Source organism: Prinia subflava, chromosome 4, assembly GCF_021018805.1.
Source record: "Prinia subflava isolate CZ2003 ecotype Zambia chromosome 4, Cam_Psub_1.2, whole genome shotgun sequence".
NCBI lineage: Eukaryota > Metazoa > Chordata > Aves > Passeriformes > Cisticolidae > Prinia > Prinia subflava.
The window spans coordinates 9,996,092-10,023,158 of NC_086250.1; the positions used below are offsets into that span (position 1 = coordinate 9,996,092).

General features: G+C 46.9%; 1 protein-coding gene across 2 annotated transcripts; it reads right to left on the bottom strand.

Moving 5' to 3' along the window:
- Positions 1–1,447: 1,447 nt before the first annotated feature.
- LOC134549627 (potassium voltage-gated channel subfamily A member 6-like) lies at positions 1,448–27,067 on the bottom strand. 2 transcript variants are annotated; one of them, XM_063395398.1, is made up of 4 exons: positions 20,790–27,067; positions 20,395–20,481; positions 18,718–18,908; positions 1,448–3,825 (listed from the first exon to the last, which is right to left on the bottom strand). In XM_063395398.1, the coding sequence occupies exon 1, from the start codon at positions 26,937–26,939 to the stop codon at positions 25,383–25,385; it is 1,557 nt and encodes a 518-aa protein (XP_063251468.1). In that variant the 5' UTR covers positions 26,940–27,067; the 3' UTR covers positions 1,448–3,825; positions 18,718–18,908; positions 20,395–20,481; positions 20,790–25,382. The 2 variants fall into 2 exon arrangements, with proteins under 2 accessions (XP_063251468.1, XP_063251467.1); XM_063395397.1 differs by lacking the exon at positions 18,718–18,908.

Sequence of the window (27,067 nt, forward strand, 5' to 3'; positions counted from 1 at the left end):
CCTGCAGCTGCCTGAGGCAGCTGAGATGACCACTCCTCCCTTCAGATCGTTGCTACCTGCTAGGTCAAAAAGACATTTTCATAGAAAAAAAAATAATAGAAGCATTTTGAGTTTTACTTAGTAAGTACAAAAGGGGGAGAGGTGGTGGTGATAGGGAGATAAAGGGCTTTGCATCGTTGTAACCCAAATACGATTAATTTTTGGGCAGTAAAAAGATGATTTATGTGATATTGCCTGGACATTATACATCCACCTGTCAAATGTTTTGGCAGCTGGGAGCAATCTCAATTCTAGACACGTTGCTGCAGGTTTGGAGCACTGCTGATGCAGCCTTGCAGAGATGGGGTTTGTAATGATGGGATCCAAAACTCAGCTCCTCAGTGTTTTCCACTCACTTTAATGCAGGGTGGTTTGGGACAGCAACTTCCCTCCAGAAGGGGAGTCAAGAATCATCTGGGCTGGATGAAGAGGAGAAAGAGATGAAGTAAAGTAAGTGTGGTTTGAAATGTGGCAGCTGAGAGAAAAAAAAGACTTTTTAAAACAAACAGAAGATTTGGTTTAACTCAAATGTGCAAATGTGTCCAGGGCTCAAGGATTAGAGGCAGTGAGGGCTTTGGGTGAGTGGCAGGGAGCAGACAAGCACATGTACTCACCAGTAACAGCTGCCACAGTGGCACAGGATAAGAAGAAAACAAATCTGTGTGGGAAACACTGCCCTCCAGCAAGACACAGACTCCTGAATCCAGTGGGTAAACAAGGCTTTTCCCATGACTGTTGTCTCCTTGCCCTCTTCCAGCGTGACTGTGAGGCAGGCGCATGGATAAATGCCATGTACACAGGCTTACCTTTGTGGCTCCTGAGTCCAGAAGCAAGCAAAAGCTGAGTGAGGAGTTTTCCACTGAGATTCCCACATGCAGAGCCCACAATGGATTGGGACAGGCGTTGGAAGGTGGGAACACTCTGGGGAGCACCAACGTTGGCTCTGTTTTGACTTGGTATCCAACCAGCCGCATAATCTGGGAGATGGAAAAGCACCTTCAAAGACACCTTTCCTTGAGCAGGGGCTGGAATGGACTCAGGCACATCCCTCAGCAGCACTACCCTGATCTCCAGCCAGGAGATCACTTCTACCTGGTGGCAGGCAGAGCTGTCACAGCACAGAGGAATCACCTCTGCAGGGGGAAATGCCAAACTGTCTTCACATCTTGCCCCGTGGCAGGAGTTCAGTGCAGCACTGCAGCATCCACCTCTGAGGAAGGGAAGGTGAAATTCTGCAAAGGGACGTGGATTATCCTAAAAAAGCTGCAGAGCCATATTAACTCCACATCAAACATTTCATATGAATGCAGTAAAGTCCAAGAGGGCAACCAGCCTTTTTGCCTTTTTGACACAAAAATCCCACACACAACACTTTAAAAAATACTGATTTTATTCATGTCTAGCCTATTCAACAGTGGATCACACCAGCAGGAACAACCACAAAATATCGAGTTACAAGGTTTCATCAGGTCCTCGCCTGTGTAACGCTGGATTTGAGTCAAGCACATGTTATGGCACCACCACTAATGACAATGATTGCTCTTCAAAGCTCACTCAAGTCCCATCTCCCTGGTGCTCTTCCACCCAAATAACCTCATCTCCCACTGTGTGTGGGATTGTCTGCAGAGAATTTGTGTTCTCCAAGCCTGAATGCAGCAAACATCCTGAAGCACAATACACCAGCTAAAAATTCCCTGTACCTCACATTCTTTATTTGAAAGGCTTCAAGTTTTCAGTCAAACAACAAAAAAAGCCCCCACCATCAACAATTTCTCAGAAATGTTGGACCTGACCTGTATAAATCAGCTCCAGTAAGGGAGCTGGAACGACTTATCTCACCACATGATCTGGCCTGCAAATTCCTGCTGTTTTCCTTGGAATGATGGATCAGAGCAAGGTTTCACACCAAAAGCAAAGCACCCCTGTCAATATGATCCCTGCTGATGGTGTGGGCACACAGTATGGCCCAAGGTTTCTGCCCCATGGATTTCCCCAGGATATTCACACTTTTCCAAAGGTAGCCTGCACCTACACTGACTCTGAAGACAATTGCCCTTGCAAGAAGGGTCCATGGCAGCTCTGGTCACTCATGGGCAGACACAAGGCCTTGACACACAGATCAGGAGGAAGGGACTCAGAGGATTCCTACAGCTGGCCTGCACTGAGGGACAGAGCAGGTCCCTTGGGATTGTGGAGTGCCTTTTGCCTCCCAAGGACTGCCAGGACTGGTCAGAAGAGGTGCACCAGAAGCAGCCTCCATCTGGCAGCTCAAGGTTTCTCTAAGCCCAGTCCTACAAGGCTGTAGGTAGTCAGGAAACTCCCCAGAGATCCAGACCCTCAGCCAGCAGCCACAAGGAGGTACTGCAGTCCCACAGCTGCCAAGAGAGAGCTGCCTCTCACCTCTTTTCCCTCACACACTGATGCTGAAAACTGCCAGACAGGCTAAAAGTCACTCAGGAAGATATTGAAGGTTAGTGATAAAGAGTTCTAAGGAAGCTGGATGCCCAGCATCCACCAAACCACCTTCTGAAAATCCCAGCTGTCACATTTAACTCCACTCTTCCTCTCAGGCTCTCCCCTTCCAGAATCAATTCTTCCTAGCCCCCCTCCCACCCTCCTGTGCAGAGAGCTGGCAACACACACAAGCTGGATCCACACAGAAATTTGGCTGCACGGCTGGCCTTTGCTGCTGCCAAAGGGAGGGAATTCCAGGCCAGAGATCCCCTCTCTGCCCTTCACTTTTCAGAGCTAATTGGGTTTTCTTTCCCTTTCAGCACAGCACAGCTGGACTTGGGGAGCTTGAAAAGCAGCAGAGGTTTTTATCACAACGGTGCAACAGGAGAAGACTTCAGAGCATTTTTCTGGGAACGCCACGTACAATTACATTACAACTGCAGAATTGTCTGGCTTTTGTGTCTCCTAAGTCACACAATGGACTACAAACAGTGCTACTTCAGTGAAACTCTCTACAACCACTGAAAATAAGTCATTAACTCCGTTAGAGCAGGCAATGGACTCACGTGTTCACAAAAACTGACTGTACAGATGCTAAAGCCAGACGCTTTGTAGGTAAATGAGAAACACCTCTGGTTTGGGCCCATCCCTCAGGTAGCAGATATTTTGCATGAACAGGATGATTACTACTTGTAGAGCTACAGGAAACATGTACCTTTTTATCCGAGTTATGATAGCACAGCTTTGAAAAGCACAGTAATCCAAGGCCAAAAAGACAGGCAGACAAATGGACAGACGTTGGCCACTCGTTTGACTTTCTTGGAGAGAGCTCTTTGCTCTTTTAAGGGCTGATCTTTTGCATTTGCCAGGTCTGGATGCTCCACGTGAAAAAAGAAGGCTTAAAGGAAGTTTCAACAGCAGACTCTTCTGGAGGTGTTCTGTGTCAGTCTCCAGCTTCCCACAGGACCTGGTGCTTGTCTGGAGCTTTTGAGGAACAGCTCATAAATTGTTGCTATTTAGCCACTGGTAGTTGAATCTTGCTTTATATAGTTTTCCCAGAAATAAGATGTGTTGTAATCTTGTGCAGGATTCTCCCTGCTTCCTTCCTCCAGTCCCTGTTCACATTTAGTTTCAGTTTCCTGGAACTAAGGGTGTTGATCCCTTTAAAAGCAACAGCAACAAGAAAACCACAGAGCAAGGAAAACAGTATCCTGACCATAAAAGTTGTACCCTCTGCATAGGAAGAAACTCCACCAACTTTACAGAAAGAAGATGCAACAACCTCTTTTGCAGCATCCTGACACGACAGCCTTGCAGCATCCAGAATCCAGCCTAGCAAGGGAAAAAAAAAAAGTTGTATAAAAAAAAAAGTGTTGTGTTAAAAAAAATGCACAAAAAAAAGGTGTTATTTTACATGGATCACAGTAAAGCCACAACAGCCTAAGGGTTCATTTCTTCATGATAATGTTTGAAGGAGCTGAATTTGAAATCTGTTGTCAACTGCAGCTGGGTAAAATGGAAAGTGCTACATTTCTTTGCTTACCTTGATGACACCTGGGATTGGCTCTGGGGCCAATTTTTCCTTGCAGCTCTTGGGAGTTACACACCTGTCTTCTTGCATGAGATGAAATACGTTTATTAGAAGGTTGCAAGGTTGGATGCATTGCAGTGCTGTGCTCTTCAAGGACAGAGGCACAAGGTCTGATTCTTACTGTAACTGGGACTTTGGGAATTCCCAGAGCCATTTGCATGGCATCTAATTTTAGGTCCTTTTAAGACAGATGTGTAATGACAATTTGGCTTACAGCCGCTCCCTCTGTGCCAGGGGCAAGAAAGTCTATCAAAGCAAATAAGGGAATTTAATTTTTTTTATTAGATTTGAAACAATTTATGAGACAGCAGAACAAAAAAGTTTGGCCTGCAAGAACTTATCTTCCTTTAGGGACTTCTCCATTGTCACACTCTTGTGCAGTCCACTCCAGCTGCATCTGTGCTGGTGACTCATGAAATCTAAAGGGCTATTAATAAGTTATTAAAAATATCAGCAGTCTTCCACAACAAAAGAAGGAGAATGAAGAAATGAACAAATGGAATAATATGGAATAAATGAAGGACTGCACCCTGTGGAAGGGATCCACACTGGAGCAGATCATGAAGAACTGCAGCCCATGGGAAAGGTTCACACTGGAGAAGTTCCTGGAGGACTGACTCCACGGAAAGGACCCCACACTGCACCAGAGGAAGACTGTGAGGAGTCTTTAATGATATTTTCTCTCCCCTGTGGAGCTGAGGATAGAGAGTGACAGAGTGGCTTTGAGGGGCACCTGGCATCCAGCCAGGATTAACCCACCACAGGTACACGGATGGGATATGATCTTAATTTCATCATTTCGGGACTCCTGAGTGCTAAACAAAACTCTGAGGTCCAGACTTCATTGTATGAACAGGGCTAGTAATGAGCTTAAAGAAGTTCAGCTTGTGCCTGCCAAAATGCTGAGCAGCTCAAGACTTGCTCTGCAAGGAGTTTGCACCGTTTATGTTTTTACACAGCATTTTCTACCACAGTTCCCTTTCCCACTCAGTGCAGGGGTTTGAAAGCAGCTTATTCCACTATGAAAACCATACACTTTCCAGTCCCTGAGCTCCCACAGCTCCCACTGCTGCTTGGCAATGACTCAAGTAGCCAGAAAAAGAAAAAGAACAGGCTGTAAAAAGTGTGGCAGTGAGAAAGCCCTGGACCAGAAGGTTGTTTGTCACATTGCCAAAGCCCAAAGGAGGAGAGAGAAGTGGGAGAAATATCAGAGATGGGAGAAGCCTACAAAGTGAACAAGATTTGTCAAGAGCTCTGCCTAGGTTCTGAAAGGAGAAAGTGTCAACAGCACCAAAAATATATAAATATGCATCCTTACATAAATATAAATATACACCAACACTTTGCATCTGCTCTTCAAAAAGTTCTTCAAAAGAAAAGCCAGATCTACCAAAAAAATGCACAACTTGCTTTGAGTTCACCACAATTGTGAGCAATCTGTGCTTTCCAGGCTAAATATGTGCTGATCTTCAAAGCAAAATTCCTCAGCGAGTTTTCTTTCATGTCAATTTTTTTCCTGTGGATTTATATGTTGAAGAAGAGAGTTTTCACTCCAGGGATTACAGAGGATGAACAATTTGAGATGCTGAGGCTAGCTCACAGTTTTCAAGAGATTTCAGAGCAGCAATAATTGAATCCCAGTGATTGTTTGGAGTTTGGTAAGGCAGAGACCTCATCAGACAATTCAGAGGCAGAAAGAAATGTCTGCAGCAGCTGCATTAATTGAACCTCTGACAAATTCCTGGACCTCCCAGCAGAGTCAGCAATCACAGTTTGGTCTGACTCTAGTCTTAGTTCTACACTTACATAGATGACATGGATCTTCCCCAAAGGTAGTAGAGATGTTCCACTGGGAAAGAAGAGAGGATGAGACTCTAAATAGTCAATATTTGATGACTAGGATCTCCTATTATCCATCGTGTATATTAAACATCAAAAAATGCTAGAAATTGTAAAATATACTTTTATTACAGCTTGTTTCTGACCTGCAGGGAGAAGATTCCTGCTCCTTTATGGTTCGTAAAGTCATTTAGGAAAACTCCCAGAATCAAACGTGACTCCTCTTGAACTGGAAATGCTGCATGTTTAAGGTGTGTAATGTGATCTCCCTGTTCAAAGCAAGGGTCATGCAAAAGAAATGGTCCCAGTAAATAAAAAGGTAATGAATTTTATAAACAGGTTTTTGAGTTTAGCATGAAAATTTTTCTTGAATTACCCCTAAATCGAAAAGCCCAAGTCTAAATTTTTCTGAACAACCTTTGATTGGGTATTCTAGGAACAAAGCATCTGCAGGGATCAAACACTGCAGCCTTAAGCAGATCTCTGCAAACAGCTTAAAAAGTATAACTGAGCTGTTTTATTCAGTTACAGCAGAACAAACAATCTATCAACACTGCAGATATTGGGAAAAACCCAAACAGTTGTGGCCAGCAAACCTCAGATTCTAAATCTGTGCACTAAGCCAGGGTTTAGCCAGCACAGCAGAGAGAGCCTGGCATGAAACCATCCTATATCCAAATTTACAACAGAGCTGGAAAGCACTGTCAAAATAATCATTACTTTCACTCACACAGGGAAAGCAACAGGAAAGGTTTGGACTGGGCCAGAAGAGTGGCAGGTGGACCAAAGAAGAGTTTTTTATCTCTCTACCTCTATAAATACAAAAGCACCCAAAAGGAATGGGCATGCATGCAAATGTGAAGAGTAAGAGAAACAAAATACCAAAGTACTCCTTGCCTATGACTTACTCATTACTCAGTTATTGCTTAGTTACTTTTAAATACTATTTAAAGTACAAAACTAAACCAAGAATCTCTCATGTGGTGAATGACATTGGATGCTCAGCTTGAAGTCTAAAGGGGCTGAGTTCCAGAAAGCAGAATGCAGGTCTTGTACAGAAACAAAAACCTACCACACTGCTGTCGTTTCTCACAAGGTGGATGTCATTTATGTGTAGAGGGTTGCAGGGGGTTAATTTTGAGCACCTCTTTCTGTATCCTTTATTGTTCCTAATTTTGAGAGCCTGATACTGATGCCTCAATTCCTAATAAATAGCTCAACACTCCTCAGTGAAGTTTTCTGAGACTAGAGACATGAAAAATTGAACTGTGCTCTGGGATGGGATCTAAACTCACCTGGGCAAATTTTCAGCCCCACTTCAGACACTTTCTACATTTATGGACTGAAAACATGGAACAACATTCATGTTTAAAACCCAGCTGGTGCCTCCTGCTACCATGCAAGGTCTTGGAGTCCCCCTCAATGGTGAGAAATGCAATCCCATTCAGACTATATATGCAAGTAAGAAGATCTACAGACAGAAGCAACTTCTAGTGAGTTATCTGAGAATAATTTCAGGCTTTGAATCTCCCTGGGTATGGCAAAAATGTAGGGAAAGTTACTTCAAGTGGATGTAACTCCACTGAAGCAAATTTTACCTGCTTTCATCAGGACAGACCCCTGTGGCAGCCAGGCTATCACACTGTGCAGAAATAAGGAAGAGGTGATTAAACAGACCAGACCCAATGTATTTATAGTGCCCATCTTAAAGCAGAGAAGCAGAAAAGAGCAGCAGGACTGTGAAGTGAGCAGCTCTGTTCCTAACGAGAGGATGAACTCCTTGCAGTTTCTCTGTAGCAAAGGACACACCAAATCAGCTGGCATAACTGAGTGGAAAGATCCAGCACAGCCTCATGTGAGATTGGTTGTTTGAGCTTGACTGAGCAAATCAAAATATTCAAGGAAATTCCCCACACGGCCCCATCCTTCCTCAAATGAAACCCCAGTTTAACCCCACACAGCGCTGGCCATATGCAGCTCACACTTCCCTCCCTGGGAGCCATCTGGGACTCCCTTGAGGAATCCTGACTTCCCAGCACATGTTGTGCTTAATTCTGACATTAAAAGGACGTTGTTTGGTTTAATGGCATTGTGCAAAGACTACACTGACTTGCTCCAGAAAATGCACCATGAGGCAAGTCCCACATCCCTTCCCTAAATCCAACCCAAGGCTAAGTGCTTGTCCTCAGCTGCCACCAAAGCAGCTCCTTCAAAGCTAACCCTGGAGACAAAAACCCACAGAAAATCCTGAAATTCTCTGCATAAAAGGAACTGGATTAATAAATGCTGAGGCAGACAGTGCTGCTCATGTAAGCAGAGCCTTTGTGGCTGGGCTAGAGTTAATTTCCTTCACAGGGGCTGTGTTTTGGGTTTGTCCTGAGCGTGGGGTTGATACCACAGGGATGGTTTTGGTTGTGCTGACACAGACCCATCTGGTTTTCCTACACTGGCAAGGGGGCTGGGGGTGAGTGGCAGGAGACACAGCTGGACAGATGACCCCAAGTGACCCAAGGGACATTCCAGACCCTACAGCATCATCACCAGTGCATAGCATGGGGGAAGAAGATGGAAAGGGATGGATGTTCAGGGTAATGGCATTTGTCTTCCCAAGTCACCCTTAAATGTGAAGGGCCCCTGGGGATGGCAGAGCAACTGCCTGTCCTTGACAAGCTAGGAATTAATCCCTTATTCTGCTTTGCTTGTGTGCACTGCTCTTTCTTTCCCTATAGAACAGCCTTTATCCCAGCCCAGGGGTTTCCCAGGTTTTACCCTTGCTGTTCTCTCCCGTATCCTGCTGGTGGGAGTGAGGGAGCACCCACCGGGCACCCTGCAGGTGTCCCTTGTCTCATACCTCCCTGGCCCACAGGATGGCACTGCGACACCCCACAAACTCCTCCCGGGCTCTCTGGCCGCTTCCTGACAGCAAGAGCCAGCATTTTCCCCAAAGTCAGACTTTTTCCCACTGCAATTCAAATTTCCTTTGAGTTTTCTGGCTTTTTGGAATTCAGTAGAATTCCACTGGATCTCCCATGCCCGTGCATGTCTTTGCCCAGAAAGATCTCCTCTCGTTCTGTGGGCATTTTGCTGGAATAAACATCAGTGATCTTCAGAAAAAGATCCATTGGAAGCTACACACCAACCCTCCAGGAAAACCACCGATTTCTGCTGCTGAGAAATTGTGTTCAGTAAACCCTGAGATAATTAATAACAAGGAAGGGTCTGGAGAGCCAGTCCTGTGAGGAGGACCTGAGGGAGTTGTGGGGGCTCAGCCCGGAGAAAAGGAGGCTCAGGGGGGACCTTGTGGCTCTGCACAGCTCCTGACAGGAGGGGACAGCTGGGGGGATCGGGCTCTGCTCCCAGGGAACAGGGACAGGATGAGAGGAAACAGCCTCAGTCTGTGCCAGGGGAGGTTCAGATTGGACATCAGGAGGAATTTCTTCATGGAAAGGGTGAGCAGGCACTGGAAGGGGCTACCCAGGGAGGGAGTGGAGTCTCCATCCCTGGAAGTGTCCAGGGAATGACTGGATGTGGCCCTCAGTGCCATGGTCTGGGGACAAGGTGGGGATCAGACAGCTGGACTTGATGATCTTGGGGGTCTTTCCCAACCTTTAATTGTTCTCTGATTCTATGACCAGCTATTGCTTCCAACACACTTTAAAGTGCTGTATAAAACCAAATTCCCTTTGCAATCTTGCCATTTACCACCCCACCATTTGCATTTAACTTAAGATTGCTGCAAAACCCTTGCAGTCTGGGGAGCCTACAGCTTTCCAGCACTGATGTCCACCACAGCTTCACATGCATGGGCACACCTGGCACATAAGCTCTTGTTCAACTCCTACAGCACCCACACAGTTTCCCAGTCCTTTCCCATTTATGGGTGAAAGATGCAGCCAAACCAAAGACATTACAATTTGGGCTGTGCAGATTTCAAAGCCTTCTCATCAGTGCTGGAGGAGCCTATGACACAGGGCTTAGACTTTTCCCTTGGCTCACAAAGTGTCCCTTCAAGAGCAGTATTTTGGGAGAACTGCAGAGTCAATGACTTCAAATTAAAATTCAACAAGATATGCTTGTCCTTATTAAAATTTTTGCAAGGGACCACAAAGGTCAATGTTTTCAGCCCAAAGTGGCTGAGAAGATGAAGCAACCAGAGTTCTACTCAGCTTGAATTCAACCCTCCTTTATCAGCTTTAACCTCATTGCTAGCCCTCATTAAATCCTCATCTCTCTTCTCTTCTCTGCTGTTTTAAATGCCTTTTTGAAATATCCCAAGGGAACCAGCACACAAAATCCCATCAAAACAAACCCTGAACATACCTTTCTCTTCCCTCTTCTTCCCCCACTTTACTGAGCCACAAGGTCTGGGGTATCCCTCTGCAGCAGAGTCAAAGCCAGCCTGCTGGGGACAGTGAAACAGCCATGGCCCTGCTGCCTGCTCTGCTTCCACCCCAGTCCTGGGAAGCCAGGATGGCAGCTGCTGCTGAGAAATGTGGGAAAGGGGCTTAGGGACAAGGAAAATCCTGCCATGATTGTGGTAGTGGCCACAGTCATCTCCACTCCGTACCTCTCCCCTCGTCCCAGGGTCTCTAGGGTTCCTCTGTGATCAAAATAGGAATACAACGGGAATACAAGCAGCAGGGTCATGTCTCCTGTGAAGGAGACTAAGTCCCTGCCCAGGGAAGAAGTTCTGCCTCATGTCCAGGTGGAACCTCCTGGGCATCAGTCCCTGCCCGTTCCTCTGGTGCCATTGCTGGGCCCCAGGGAGCAGAGCCTGGGCCCTGCTCGGAGCCCTCCCTGCACACAGGGACACCCAGGGATGAGGGCCCCTCTCAGCTGGGGCTCCTCTCCAGCCTGGACAGCCCCAGCTCCCTCAGCCTTTCCCTGTCAGAGATGCTCCAGGCCCTGAATCATCTCTGCAGCCTCTGCTGGCCCTGCTGCAGGAGCTCCCTGTCCCTCCTGTCCTGGTGATCCCAGAGCTGGACACAGCTCTCCAGATGTGTCTCACATGGCTGGGCAGAGGGACAGGATCACTCCCTGAGCTGCTGCTTGGAGCAAGTGGCAGGATTTTCAAATGCATTTGCTATTGCTCCAACCCTGTTTCACTAAGGTCACTAGAAAAATTTCCCAATGGCCATGGTGTGTTTAGGCATTTTTCTAAATGCCACCTTCTATCAAAATTCTGGAAGTGTGAAGTTCTGGTATCCCCTGGGTGCCTGGCTGCTTAGTTAACTATTTATACTCCCACTGTAGTCTCCTGAAGACACAGCAGTGAGGTTTCCAATTATTGACAGAAAACATGGAAAAGGAAATATTCAGAGAATCACAGAATGGCCTGGATTGGAAGGGATCCTAAAGGTCATTTGTTCCAGACCCTGTCATGGCAGGGACACCTTCCACTATCCCAGCTTGCTCAGAGCCCCATCCAGCCTGGTCTGGAACACTTCCAGGGATGGGGCAGCCACAGCTGCTCTGGGAAACCTGTGCCAGGACCTCACCAACCTCACAGGGAACAATTTCTTCCTAAAAAAAAATTATTAATGGCAGCAACATTATTGAAGCTGGTGAAGAGTGTCGACATCCCATTTATCCTGTTTTCAGCTGTGAAAATAAATAAACTCTTAACAGAATTTGCAAGCATCAGGAACAGATCAGAGAAGCTCCTTGAAGATCTCAGAGTAAGCAGCTGCCCCAGCTGCACATCCGGGTTCAATCCCCATCCCTGGAAGTGTCCAAGGCCAGGCTGGATGGAGCTCTGAATATCCTGGGGTAGTGGAAGGTGTCCCTGCCCATGGCAGAGGGTTGGAATGAGATGATCTCTGATCCCTTCCAACCCAAACCATTCTGTAATTTTAAGATTCTCATTTCCCAGGCCTGCCTCACACCATCTGCTTCTGATTCCCTGCAGGAAAAAAAAAATGGCCATTTGCATTATCTGAAGACAAGTGAGTGTACTTAGGACTTTACCACTGATAAACACTCAACTGTATGCTGAGGAGAGAAAAATGTTATTTCTCTTCCAGAGTTAGAGGAATTGAGGTACAGGGAAAATGAGATATTAAATCCATCCCAGATCCTGACCCAGAATGTGCCTGTGAGCATCAGTCTGTGCACAGACCAGCGTGGTGCTGTGGCACATCTGACAGTCAGAACTCAAAAAACATTCAAATGGGAATTTTAGTTACACTTCAAAACATTGAATTTTCAAGATAAACAGGTCTTACTTCCCAATGATATGCTAACTGAACACCAAAAAACCCTAAATGATAAAAAAGGCTTTCTAAAGCACCCTGTACCACACTGCCTAGTTGGCATCAGAAGAAAAAATGTACTGATGTATGAACACCAGCTGGGAATTTGGCTCTATTTGCCTGAAACCAGGTCTTTTTATGAGTAGGGCTGTTAAAACATTCCAGCCATCAAATAAAAATCCTTCATGAATCATGGTGGACACAAAGACATGGCAAGATTCCCTCTCCAAAGCCATAAGGTTTTTGGAAGACTCACGCACTGCTTGTAAGACTCCAGAGCCTAAATGTGCTGCAGTATAGGAAGGAATGTGCAAGAGGATTCATCTGGGCCTTTTTGCACATGCTTGCTTCTGAATCACCAATATATGACTAAATATAAACCATGAAGAGCTGTAATTGCTATTCTATGTATCCTCATATCCCTCTGAAATACCATAAAGGAAGAAAAACTAACAAATCATTTAGGAGGATTAGTTCCTAACAATGCCAGTGTAAATCTGAAAAAAAAAAATCCACCCCAAAACCAAACCAATCTTGCCAGATTCAAAGTGCAGATTTGTCTGCTCAGTACCAGTCCTTCATGATTGGAGAGATGACACAAATCTCTGAAAGAGATGGTGAACTCCTCCCACCTCCAGCGTATTTTTCTTCTGCCTTTTTAACATCTTGGTCCCTGAGGGGAACTCAGGGGATAGAAGAGAAGAACTTGCTTAATTCCCTTCTTCTGGACTAGCTGTGAAGAGTGATGTCAGCCTCTTATCCCCATGGAGCAGGCATTCCAGGAGCTTTCAATTTACCTCGCAGTTAAGTCAGCTCTGGGCTTTGTCAGACAGAAATATTTTTTTGCACACTTTGAATTATCAGGGAGCCTGCAAGGGAAGGGAGAGCCACAAGCGAGGGGCCTGCCCAGAGTGTTTTGTGCTTGAGCCTGGAAAACAGAGATCAGATCAGCCAAGCCCAACACAGAGCCAGGTAACAGCAGGATTTGCCAGCATTTGGGTATTCCATGAGTCCTGTGCACAGGGACAAACATTTTCCCGTGGTTTTTTCATCCTCACTGCCCATCTGTTTGTTGCTGCTGTTGTGACAGCAGCACAACACCGTGTCCTGAGGGAGGAGAGGTCCCCAGCTGTGCCTGACATTATCCAGGTGTCAGGGAGGAGATGAGGAATGCTCAGAAAGATCTCCCTGTCTAAAAGGTTTAGGGAAAAGAAGGAAGCCAATGGCTTTATGCTGTCCCCTCTTATTGCTGAGGCACTGAGACATGAGGGACATCCAAAGGCCATGTGACACTCCTGGGGACTGTACCCTTGTCTCCAAGCCCAGCATTTATTCATCTTCCTTCCTAAATAGTCTCTTAACTATCAAAACCCCCACACAACCTTTTGATGCAATTACAACAAGCAGAAATGCCAGGGCCAGAAGTACCAGTGGGTGGTTTTTCTACGCAGTTTCCATGATGGGGATGGAGGATGGAAAGGAAAGCTGTGTCAGCCTCCAGAACCCCTCCCAGCTGCAGCTGGCCTGATCAATATGTATTCAGATCTCTTCTATGGGGATGCTGATTAGTGGTTACTGTGCAAGGAACTCCCAACTCATCTCCTCTGAAATCCCCTTAGCTAAGTGTTAGTGGCAGCTCACAGATCTGCACGGGTTTGGTTTTTAAAGAGCCAAGAAAAAAGTAAGAAAGGGGGGAGCTACAGTCCTCTGCAGATAGCACCTTTTCCTTCCATTCTCAATTCACCAAGAAAATCTCAGTAACAAGGTTTTTTGTAGTTTTTTTAAACTTTTTTTTTCTTATTACATAATCTCAAAGTGAAAGGATTGTAAAAGATGACCAGCTGAGTGGGAACAGGAAGGGCTCACAATTCAGAATGACACATTCTAACAAGGCAGACAGCACTGGAAAAGCAGCTTGCTGTCATCAAAAAAAAAAACCTTCTCACCTGGGCAGGTGTTGCAGCTGCAGAAAAGAACAACTGGCTTGGCTCAGCCATAGCCAAAGCACTGGAACATCCCTTCTGTCACTGGGAGTACATGCTGCAGTATCCAGCAGGTTTGGGCTGTCATTCCATCTCTTCTGGAGCATTTGACTATCACATAACTGAATTCAAGGAAATATTACAGCTGACACTGGGGCCACGCTGGTAATGAACAGGAACAACCAATGCCTACCACTACACTGCTTAAAAAAATTATTAAAAATAAACTCCCCTAAACCGAGGCTAATCCCCTCCCTTCCAAAACAAAAAAAAACCCCACACAAACCCCAAATCTATGTTGTATGTTTCATTCCAGATCAAAGTTAGAAAAAACAAACAAACAAACAAACAAAAAAAACAAAAAAAAACAAAAAAAAAACAAAAAACAAAAAAACAAAAAACAAAAAAAAACAAAAAAAAAAAACAAAAAAAAAAAAAAAAAACAAAAAAAAAACAACCAAACAAATAAGGGCTAAATTTTGTATTTTACCTTGATAAAATGCATTTTCTTAAAAAAAAAAAAAGGCAAAAAATATTTAGAATATTAAGAGAGGGATCATCCACCTTACAAAATTTTCCAAACGTGCTTTTTGTAAAGAATACCAGAATGAACTGGAATAAGACTTCTCTCACAAATATTGCTGATTTTGAGGAAGGGGCACCTTTTGGGAGAAATACATTCTAGAGAAATGTTTGCAGTCCACTGCTGAAAACTGTAGCAGATCATCAAATACCAGGCTAATGCAGCAACTAATACTCTCCAAATGTTTCTGAAAGTCACTTCCAAGGACAGACTACAAAGATCAATTGCTTTGTCATAAGCATGAAAGGCCATAGTCTACAGTTCTCAAAGGAATGTGCCAGACAGTGCTATTTCTGACACGCTAAAATATGAGAATAATTCAGAGCCTGACAACTACACACTGCTAAGGGTCCCTTCCAGCTTGGGCTATTCCATGATTCTGTGAGTAAACTGAGACCAGAAATAAATGCAAAAATGTGTTCATGGTTCAATCAAACTCCTTGGTTTACATCTGTATTTCTTACAACTCCTTTCTAATATGGCCTGTTGCCATAACTCAAATGAGTTATGTGCTCATGTAAAAAGTGCTTGGGACAGGTTCTTAAGGACATCTTAGGGGCCACCAGATTTGTGTGCACCATCCTGCCAATGCCACTGATAGAGCACAAGGGGTGTCCTTATTCACAGGCTTTTGTGATGTGCATGGATATTCATAACATTTCCATTGCCCCATTGCCCCATTGCCTGGCTTTTTTTTTTTTTTTTTTTTTTTTTTTTTTTTTTTTTTTTTTTTTTTTTTTTTTTTTTTTTTCTTTCTTTCTTTCTCATTGAATCTCAGAATCATAGAAAAGCCTGAGCTGGAAGGGACTCACACGGATCTTTGAGTCCAACTCCTGGCCCTGCACAGACACCCAACAATCCCACCCTGTGCATCCCTGAGAGCTCTGTCCAAACTCTCCTGGAGCTCTGGCAGCCTTGGGGCCGTGACCATGCCCTGGGGAGCCTGGGCAGTGCTCACACCCTCTGGGGGAAGAACCTTTCCTGATATCCACCCTAACCCTCCCCTGACTCAGCTCCAGCCGTTCCCTGGGTCTTGTCCCTGGTCACACAGAGCAGAGCTCAGGGCCTGTCCCTCCTCCTCGTGAGGAAGCTGCAGAACTGCAGTGAGCTCTGGCCTCAGTCTGCTCTTCTCCAGCTGAACAGACCAAGTGACATCAGCTGCTTCTCATGTGGCTTCACCTCCAGGCCCTTCACCAGCCTTCTACTCACAGGAGAAAAGCTAAAGAGCAGAACTGGTTGGCCAAAATAGAGATGGAAATGACAAGATAATGGTTCCCTCACTGAAGGAACAAAGAGCATCAACAAGCAGGAAAGCTCAAGGACAAAGTTTAAGGACAGCTCCTTCCTGGCACTTCTGTGACACAGAGCTGGCTGAATGGGTGAAGCTCCCAGTTCAGTCAATATCTTTTCTCCCTCCTGAGATCAAGGGGATCTTCACCTGCACAAAGGGAAACGATTTGAGAGAGGTAAGAGAGGAAATGTGAAGTTTTGTTCTATGTCAGAACAGTGCTTGCAACAGGAAATTACTCTGCTCATCTCTTCAGGCCAGAGTGGCCATCAGGATCAAGTGCTCTGACCTCCTGCCCAACAGTGCTGCTCCCCACAACTCCCTGACAGGAGGGTGTGGGCAGGTGGGGGTCAGCCTCTTCTCCAAGGGAACAGGGGACAGGACAGCAGAAAGAACCTGAAGTCACATCAGGGAAGGTTCAGGTTGGATATTAGGAATTTTTTTTTTACTGAAAGAGCAGTTAAGCATTAGAACAGACTGCCCAAGGAAGTGCTGGAGTCACCAGCCCTGGAACTCTTCAAAGAATAAGTGGATATAGCACTTCATGATATGCCTTACTGGGCATTATGATATTCCACTGAAGGCTGGACTTGATGATTTTTCCAACCTTAATGATTCTGTGAGCAGCAGCTCTTGAAGACCATGCATCACTGCTTATTCTGCAACAAAACAGGGAATCACTGGTTTGGGTTGGAAACTACCTTAAAGATCACCTCGTTCCAACTCTCCTGCCAGAGGGGCAGGAACACCTCCACCAGAGCAGGTTGCTCAAATCAGGTATGATCTAACTGAGCTGCAGCAGAGCTGGTTCAAGGCTTTCCCCAACACTGGAAGCAATGCACCCTTCCAGTGGTGCCAGGGAGCTCATGGGACTGAGGAATGACCACAGGTCCCTGGAAGGAGGAAGGTCAGCAAAGATCTGGAGAGCTTTGGATAGGGACAAAGGACTGGACAAGGTGAGCAGCCATTCCAGGCTGAGGGGAAGAGCAGTGAACAGTTTGGTGGGTTTTTTGAAGGGTGTGAATTTGCTCTCTGCCTCCAGACCAGCTCCTGGAGGGATGTGGTATTACCTGCGCCTTTCTACCCCACTCCTAGGACTTCCTTCTCTCTCCTAGGACTTCCTTCTCTCTCCTCTGTCCTATCAAAAATACCAGAAAAAACCCACCTCCCAAGACCCACAGTTCCTATCCTAGCTCTCCCTCCTACCCACAAACCCCAAGTATTTGATAGTAAAATCATCAGGATTTGGTGTTTTGTAGGTAAATGTGCAGTATGGCAAATGATCTGGAGACACAAGAAAGGTGGGAAGACCTTAAAATTTCTCCTATTTTCTTCTCTTTCAGTTATTTTGCCCCCAGTACTTTCCCAGCTACAGGTCTTGTCAGTCTTTTGTTGGCCTAGAAAAGTAAGGCTCTTCCAGCTTCCACTGGCAAAGCACTTTCCATCCACCTGATCATTCTTGCTGCTCTCCTGTGCATCCTGCCTGACCAAATTTAGGTCACCAACAACACACACAGCATTCCAGATGAGGCCTTGCAGAATTAACATTTCCCAGGTGTTACTGAACGTGTTTATCCTGAGATTTTCCAAGACTTGCACTTTGATTTTGAAGGTTGCAATACTCTGGTGGCTCAGTTAGTGACACTGGCACTCTGGCTGAGTGAAGGACAGGGAGCTGCTGCAGCCAGAGCAGGGACACCAAGGGCATCAGAGGGATGGAGCAGCTCTGCTGGGAGGAAAGGCTGAGGGAATTGGGATTGTTCAGCCTGGAGAGGAGAAGGCTTTGGGGTGACCTCACTGTGGCCTTGCAGTGTCTGAAGGGAGCCCACAGGAAAGATGGAGAGAGACTCTTGACAAGGGCTTGGAGTGACAGGACAAGGGGCAATGGCTTAACACTGACAGAAAGGAGGGTCAGATTGGATATTGGGAAGAAATTTTTCCCTGTGAGGGTGGTGAGGCCTTGGAACAGGTTTTCCAGAGAAGCTGTGGCTGTGCCATCCCTGGAAGTGTCCCAGGCCGGGTTGGATGGGGCTCTGAGCAATCAAGGTGCCCCTGCCCAAGGCAGGGGGTTGGAACGAGTTGGTCTTTGAGGTCCTTTCTAACCCTGGCTGTTCCATGATTCCACAACTATTCCTTCTATTCACCCTCATCTGTCCCATCTCCAGTGGTATTTCCCCTTGCAGCAAACTGATGATTTTACACAAGGCTTTCTGTCCAGTTTAAGGAAAGCAGGACTGAGATGAGAAGAGTTAGAGTAGGAAAGCCCCGTTTTTTCCAACCTGGTACCCCCTGTAAATGGTGACTCTGAAACCAGCAGATATAGAGCCAACCTACCAGGACTGCAATGATTTTCACATAGCCCTAACAGCAAAGAAAATGTAGGAGGCACAGAGCTTGTCTCCACATCTACCTCTGCCACCCTTCTGTTGTTCTATTACTTAAGAATTGCAACTCCATTTCTTCAGCTAAAAAAACTCTGCCTCCTTGGGAAACATGTCCAGGCAAGAGGAAGCTAAGATGGAGAGTGGTCAGGAATGCAGAACCAGCAAGTGCTCCATTCAGCAGGAGGGATTTGGTGGCCATGCACGCCCCGGGCCAGCCTGGCTCCTGCTCCAGCCAGGCACGTGAGTGGGGGTGTCAAGGACACAAAAATGCCAAGCACAGCACAGCAGACAGGCACTCGCCCTCACCTTATGGTGTGGCAGTGGCACATCTTCCCCAGGGCTCCAGAGCAGGGAGGCAGACAAAGAGACCGTGGTCCAATTCTGCTTTTGCCGGGGATAAATTTGGAGTCACTTCACTGACGTCAGTGGAGTTATTCCAGAATTGCACCAGTGTAAAAGAGGGCAGCATCTGCTTTCTGAAAATGGATGCCATCAAGCTAATTGAAAACAACAGATGCATCAAGGAGCAGCAAGAAGGGATGGTAATATTCCAGTTTTCTTGTAAAATACCATTTAATTTCCCTCCAGAGAATGTAAGAGAATAAACTGATATGTACCCTAAAAGCTAAACCTTTTGTTGGTGTAAAATTGTATACAACCTTTCAGACGAATGGACCAGTGTGCACCTACAACATCCTAAAGAGATCCAGCCCAGTCATGTGCACTTACAGCCCTCTTCCTTGGGCCTGATTCTTCTCTCACACTCATTTAAATCAAGAGTCATACCATCCACAATCCTAAGGAAATATTTAACCTTGGGTAGAGAGCAGAACTGAGGCCCCTCATTTCATTAAACAGACAGTGGCAATTAAATCAACAAATTTGTGACTTATGCTACTTTTGGACTAAGGGTGTTCCAAAATTTTATACCACTGAACAAATATCTTTATGTTAATTTTGTGCAAATGGAGCCAAAGAAGGACTTGCTGATTTTTCAATGATATTTTGTGTGAAGACAAAAGTTTCCCCTAATTCTTATCTCCAATGAATAGTCAACACAGCTTCAGTATTTATGGTGACCATGGAAATTGATGAGCATTTTCACCCCTGCAAATCCTTTCTTTCCTTTCATCAAGAAGAAGTTTTATACAGCAAACCTCAATTATTTCTTGGATCCCCTCTTATTAATTGGCACTACAGACAACCTGGATATTTCCAGTGGGGAGGATTCATCAGTGAATGTTGTAGGACTGTAAAACCCACCCTGACCTCAGCTATGAGTTTCCCAAAATGTAAAGCCACATTAATGATATTCAAACTTTTTGTGCCAGCCAATGAGCCCCAGACAGACTTCCCTGGAGAAAGGGAAAAGCCACTCAAAGAGGGAAAAGCGAGTGGAATTAACATGTACTAACAGCATATGCTGCACTGTTAATTAGCACAGTCCCTGTCTGCTTTCCCCAAAAACATTTTTCTGGATTTATCTCCCTGGGTAGGATCTTGTGTTCTGTAGGACCCCAGCCTGAACAAGAAGAGCTCCTTGAAACTGGCAGGCAATTTTCTCAGACTCTCTTTGGTGGCAGCTAAGGACACGCAGCATCCCCTGGTTCCTTTCATCAGGGGATTAAGTCTTTTCATCCTGCCAACACCTGCTCTCCTCCTTCTGCCTAAAGCAGGTGCCTGCAATTCAAGCATTCTCCTGCAAACCTGCTGATAACACGGCTGCAAATGTCTTCAGAAGGGGATCTGTCTCTAGTGCAAGCTTCAAAGAGCACAGGGCTCAAGGCTGTGCTTTTGGTTACAGCAGCACAAACAGGGCTACCTTGTGCTCACCGAGCTGCCATGGAGGGCAGTACCTTCCCCATGAGTCTGTCCACATCTTTCCACCATGGAGAAATCAATGCATAAAATGCTGCTGCTCTTAATTCCTGTTAATATAAACTTAAAGTTAAGCTTAGCTCTGCTGAGTTTGGTAGGACTTACTTGGGCTTGAGTCAGATGGGAGCTTTTGGGAAAGCTGTGGTTGACTCCTGCTGTAATCTGCAGATCTTTCCCTGATGTAAACAGGACCTCGAGAAAAGAACAAACAAAAAGAAGCAATTTAACAAACAGTATATATGCTTGGATTTGATGCAGGAGATTGAGGCTGGAGTCCAATATAATCCAAGGTAGTTGTACTTAAAAGAGTTTTGCCAGCTTGAATCAGCAGATGGTGAGGATCTGGTTCATACCACATTTCTGTAGTTTATAATTATCTTTCTTTCTTCACCTAGAACCAGATTCTCCCTTTAGGCTGCAAATCTTAATTAGGAAATCCTTCCTCATTAATTTCAAGAAACTCTTGGTCGTTAATTTCCCAGAACAAAAGAAAACCTTACCTATTTCTGCAACAGCAGCAGAGGCTGGAGCTGTTTGTTCCTTTGCTTTTAGAGTTGATGCTGTTCTTTCCATCACCGTGTGGAAGACACTTCAGTCCTTACCCTGTTTCTTGCTGCCCTGAATTTTCTTTACACTCACGATCTTCTTCATCCCATAGAGATCTCTGAATGAGAGGACCCAGGAGAGAAGACCAAGTCCAGTCACCTTCACCTCCATGGCTGCTGTAGCAGTGAATTTTCATCCACAAAAGCTGGATCAGAAGGCCCAAACAGAAAATTACTCAAAAATCCCGAACTCCAACATTTTCCAAGAAGGAGCGGAACAGGAATTTCATCTTGGAGGTAAGAGCAGGATTCCACCAGTAAAACACCACAGAACAGGTCTTCACACCTTTCATGCTTCCAGTCCCTTGTGTGGATAAAAAAATTGTGTCCTCAGTAAAATTCCCCCTTTCCTTCCTTCCTTCCCCGCCTCCAAGGAGATGATTTCTGCCCTGTCCTGCTTTGGTGCAAAACATCCTGTGGGAAAATTATCAGGGGAACCAAATCTCACAAACCAGCCAAGGGATCTGGAAGGAGCAATAGTCTCTTCCACTGTAAAACTATTTCCTAAGTGAGACTGCTGCAAGAGGAATTTCTGAGTCTTTAATGTGATGCTTTAGCTTGTATTCCTTGTCACCAGGCACACAGATGTCTCTACATTCATAGGCCAGTCGCCCCTCAGCTCCCTGGCTGAGTGCTCACATTGTCCTTCACACATTCTCCAGCTCTCCGTGTGCAAGGATGGACAAATAAAATCTCTTCCCATCTCCAGGTTTGCACTCCCTGCTTTCAAAGGCTGGAGACTGCCCACCTGAAGTTGGACAGGGCAGCAGTGCACGATATAAGGTGATGGGATCAGCTCCAGTAAGCAGAGAAAACATCAGTAAAGAGAAGGTGCTGATATCTGAACACAAAATATCCAACGAGTGCTTTCGCTTGTAGCCACAGTCACAGCACAGAGAGAAACAGTCCGGGAGGTTGTTATGGAAACAAGTCCCTGGAGGTGCCTACTTGGCTTCACAGGGATGTGCTCTACCTTCAGAAGGAAACAGATTTGCATTTGGAGCAGCTTGGGGGAGCGCTAAGGGCTGAGAACTTGAGGTAAGGTTTTTGAAAGCATCTCTGTGATTCGGTGGCACGAGACCTCTGCTAAAGTCAATGGCATGGGTGCCACCCTGTCATTTCAGTCACGTGAAAAAAAAAACCAAATGAAAATCTGAAGGCTCCTGAAAACGGTCAGATTCCACAAGTTCTGTAACATGTAGCATTACCGGCACTCTGGGACTTCACTGCTTTTCAGGAAGTGTTTAGAGAAGGATTTACATGCCCCAAATGAGTCCCAAGGTTACAGTTTCCACGCTTCTGTTGCCGTTCTGCATTTCTCTCAGAGCCAACGCAGAAAGCCCAGGGAGCAAACACCCCTCCTGCTTTACACATGTTCATGTGCATTTCTCTTCTCAGAACCGACAAACAGGCTCACAAAAACTGCACAGAGCTGCTCTGCTCACCACAGAATTCCTTCGCACCTTGGGTGCAATCTGCGGGCGGGAGATTCCAAAACCCACTAGAAACTCAACCCACTGCTGGATCCCACCCAAGGGCAGCACCCCCCTTTCCAAGAGGATCTGGGTAAGACACACTGGGATTGTGCTGCCAGTGATCAGCCTCAGGTATTTATTTTTTCCTTGCTGTGCCCAGCCGTCTGTCGTGCTGCTCAGGAGAACAACCTGTTCTGGGCAGGGAGGGCTCCTGCCTGGCAGGGCCAGCGGGGCCAGGCCCAGGGGGAGAAACGAGCACAGGAATTTTCTGACGTAGGCTCAGCGTGTCTCATGACTCCTCCTGAACTTGTGCTCAACCTGAGTTTTTTATATCTTACTTTGGGGGAACTTTTATCAGCTGATAGGCTCAGGCATAAAATATCCCCAAACATGGGCATTCTGCTGGGAGAGGGCAGCAGCCTCAAAACATCCCTCTTAAACAGCAGCTTCTTTTGCTAGTTTCTAGCAACACAAAATTTGAAGAACAGCCCCTCCCTTGGCCTCACAGTAAAGATTTCATTAAGGTGACCCCGAAACACAGCTAACAGCATCACCAGGACTAAGACACACTAAGAACTGGACAACTTTTACACAAAATCAACAGAGATGCCACCATGCCCCTCAGTCCCACTTATTCACCAGGACAATTTACCCACCAGCTGATTACACGTGTCAAGGGATGCAGAATGGTCCCCAAGGCGCAGACCTTCACAAACCTTTGCCTCAGTCCCAGACAGAGAAGAGAAATTAGGCTTTTTCAGGCCAATCCTTCTGAGTTATGAGCCCTCACCACATCAAACTTGTATCTCCCAGACTGAGAAAAGTGGCATTTTCCTACTGATTTCAGCAAGAGAGAGCAGAGGTTTCAATATAATGGTTGTGTGCTGACCCCAAGGGAGATCCCTGCACACTAAAAACATTTGAGAAGGCAACAGGACTCTGGAGAAATGGAGTAGCTAGGATTTGCACAAACAACTTCTACCACATGAGCAGGGCCAGGATGGAGAGAGGCCACAATAAAAGCACTCTAGGCATGGAGCCATATCTCAAGACAACTGAAAACAGGCAGGGTAATGAAGATGCAAACAGATCCCACCTCACAATCAGTTCTATAGCTATAGTTTGTTATATTAAAGGACAGGGCTCTGAGCAACCTGGTCTAGTGCAAGGTGTCCCTCTTTGGAAAGAGATGACCTTTAAGGTCCCTTCCAACCCAGGTCACTCTATGATTCTATGATATGCCTTTAGCATTCTTAGTCTTATGGCTGAAAACCACAACATATATACAAAAATCAGTTCTCTGTATTTTTGCACCTTGGCATTACGTCTGGTTTACGTGTTACACGTGTCCCATGCAATATGTAGTACATTCCAATATGCATTTCATACAGTGTGATGCAAGGCATTAATGGCTGCTTTTGCTTTTGTACACATGCAGATGTGTGAATGCAGAATAAACACTTAGAATTAAAAAAAGAATTATTTTTGTGCTTGCAGGAAAATCTGCCCGTGGAATCTGAAAGCATCCATTTCCCTTTCTCACCTGCTGGCAGAGCTTGAAACATTTTTAAAGTTAGGTGTAAGGCAGAGCTGACTGAAATTAATGAAATGATCTGGAAAGCAAAACGTGCATTTGAAGACATAAATCTCTGCTCCCTTGGCAAACCCAGCACTGTGGGCCAAGCTATGCATATTTTGCATGGCTGGCACAAATTGCTCTCACAAAACCAAGTGCAAAAACACTGCTGTCCCTGCTACCCATGAAATACCAGGAACTGGCTAGGCCAGCGATACAGCAAAAGCATCTCTTCAGGGCTCATTGCTTCTCCCCTCATTCAAAGGGTCTGGAGGATGCTGCTGGCTTTGTGCAGACAGCTTAGGGAAGTTTCAGTATCCGTGCCAGTCTCAGTTTCAAATGTTGACACACTTGCCCTGAGGCATTTTATGCCTGTGACTTGCTAAACCAGCACGATCCTCACACAGCACAGGTGCAGAGCTGTCTGTGGTCGGGATTTTTCTGCCACATCAACAAAACGCCAACATGCAGACTTCCCTCAGCCACACAAATGCCCAATTAAAAAAGGAGCGGAGTCAACTGCTCTCACATGCCCGAACACAGAGCTGGGTACTGCAGCACAAAGCACATCTTATTAAACGCTATTGTGTGAAGATGAACTCTGCAGATAACAAATGAATTTACTCAAACACGCCTTGCAGCAGAAGGCACTTACCACTATGAAGATTAAGTTGGTACTACAAAAGCCAATTAACATCAGGGCACTGGCATAAATAAGGCTGAGACAAGCTCAAAACACAGAGAATCTTCACCAAGCCTGTTGACTGCTTTAAGCCTGTTTTTGATACACGATGTATGGTCACAAGTAGCAAAGAGCTTTTAGATTTATGCACCTTTTTTTGGGAAACACAAACCAGGAGGACCATTTAGCATGCCAAGGGTTGCAAAGAAGGCAGGCATCTGCTTGCTGGCTTTCCCCTACAGCTGCAGAGCTCCCTGTGATCCTGGCTGCAGCGTTTCCATTATTCAAAGGCAATGGCATGGCAGGCGTGACGGATCCCACAGCCAAGGGCACTGCACTGGCACAGGGACTGAGAGCACGGCTGGAGCCAGATGTTTGCAGCCCCTTTAACTGTTTACTCTGCTGAATGCTTCTGCTGGAGTAGTGGCAAGGGCTTCTCTGCTAGTGGAGTAACGAGACTTGGTTTCGGAGCAAATGTTGGATTAAAGCAGTCATCAACAGCAGAGAAAGAAATGCACAAGGGAGTGGGGATGACAGCTAGCACTCCACGGAATAAAGCAAGAACATTTCTGGCTGCACAGAGTAATGAGAAACAGCAAATCAGGCCAGAAGAGCCCATTATCACAATCATTCTGTTTACGGTATCACAATTCACAGTCTGGCATGTAAATGCTGAATAGATCCAGCTGCTTGTAGGAAGACAACTGTAACAGCAGCTTGCAGCTCCGTGTCTGGACCCAGGACAACAAAACCCATCACACCTCCGTCAGCATTTTCTTCTCTTTGTATCCCTGGTTATTGGGAGGAATGAAGTTGGAATATTTCATGGACTCCAGGTCTTCTGCTTCCAGGAATTCAGATTTGCTGAGGGACTGATTACTGTCCCCCTTCTTGGGCTCAGAGAAGGGTGACTGTTGCTGGCCACAGGTGACGTGGGTGTACTGGCACTGCTCTTCGTGGTCAGTCTCTCGGTGGTAGAAGTAGTTGAAGTTGGACACGATGACAGGGACAGGCAGGGCAATGGTCAGCACACCTGCAATGGCACACAAGGAGCCCACAATCTTGCCCCCGATGGTCATGGGATACATGTCCCCATAGCCCACGGTGGTCATGGACACCACCGCCCACCAGAAAGCATCAGGGATGCTGGTGAACAGCGAGTCAGGGTCATCAGTCTCTGCAAAGTAGACAGCGCTGGAGAAGAGGATCACCCCGATGAAGAGGAAGAAGATGAGGAGGCCCAGCTCCCTCATGCTGGCCTGGAGAGTCTTCCCTAAGATCTGCAGCCCCTTGGAGTGCCTGGAGAGCTTGAAGATCCTGAAGACCCTGACCAGGCGAATGACTCTGAGGATGGCCAGGGACATGGCTTGCTGCTGGCCCCCGTTGTTGCTGCTGCTCCCGGGCTGCTGCTTCTGCTGCTGCTGCTGGGCCAGCTCCGTGCCCAGGGTGATGAAGTAGGGGATGATGGCCACGATGTCGATGATGTTCATGATGTTGCGGGAGAACTCGGGCTTGCTGGGGCAGGCGAAGAAGCGCACCAGGAGCTCGAAGGAGAACCAGATGATGCACAGGGTCTCGATGAGGAAGAAGGGGTCTGTGAAGAACGGGCCGGAGCCGGCGGCGGGACGCAGGGGCGGGGGGGTCCCGCTCGGCGGTGGCAGCGGCGGCAGCAGCAGCGCCTCGTCCCCGAGCTGCGCAGCCTCCCCGAAGCCAGGCTGGGGGCCCTTGGGCTCCTGGCGGAACTCGGGCAGGGTCTCCAGGCAGAAGATGACGATGGAGATGAGGATGACCAGCACAGAGACGATGGCGATGGCCCGGGCCGGCCCGGAGCTCTCGGGGTACTCAAAGAGCAGCCAGACCTGGCGCTGGAAATGGTGCTGGGGCAGGGGCTTCTCCTCCTCTTGGATGAAGCCCTCGTCCTCCCGGAAGGTCTCGATAGCCTCCTGGCCCAGCTGGTAGAAGCGGATCTCCTCCAGGAAGATGTCGAGGGGCACATGGACCGGCCGGCGCAGCCGCCCCCCGGACTGGTAGTAGTAGAGGATGGCGTCGAAGCTGGGCCGGTTGCGGTCGAAGAAGTACTCGTTGCGGAGCGGGTCGAAGTAGCGCACCCGGCGGCTGGGGTCGCCCAGCAGCGTGTCGGGGAAGATGGAGAGGGTCCGCAGCTGCGTCTCGAAGCGCAGCCCCGAGATGTTGATCACCAGGCGCTCGCTGCTGCAGCAGCTGCCGCCGCTCCGCTCCTCGCCCGGCGCCTCCGCCTCCGCCTCGCCGCCCGCCCGCGGGGCCGCCAGCGCCAGCGGCTCCTCCGCCCGCATCCCGCCCGCTCTGCCCGCCGCTGCCCTTCCCCGCCTGCCCTTCCGCGCCCCTCCGCCTCGCCCCGCTCGCCTTCAGCGCCCGCCGCCCGCCGCCATCCGCCTGTTGCGCCTCCGCGGCTTCGCGGGGC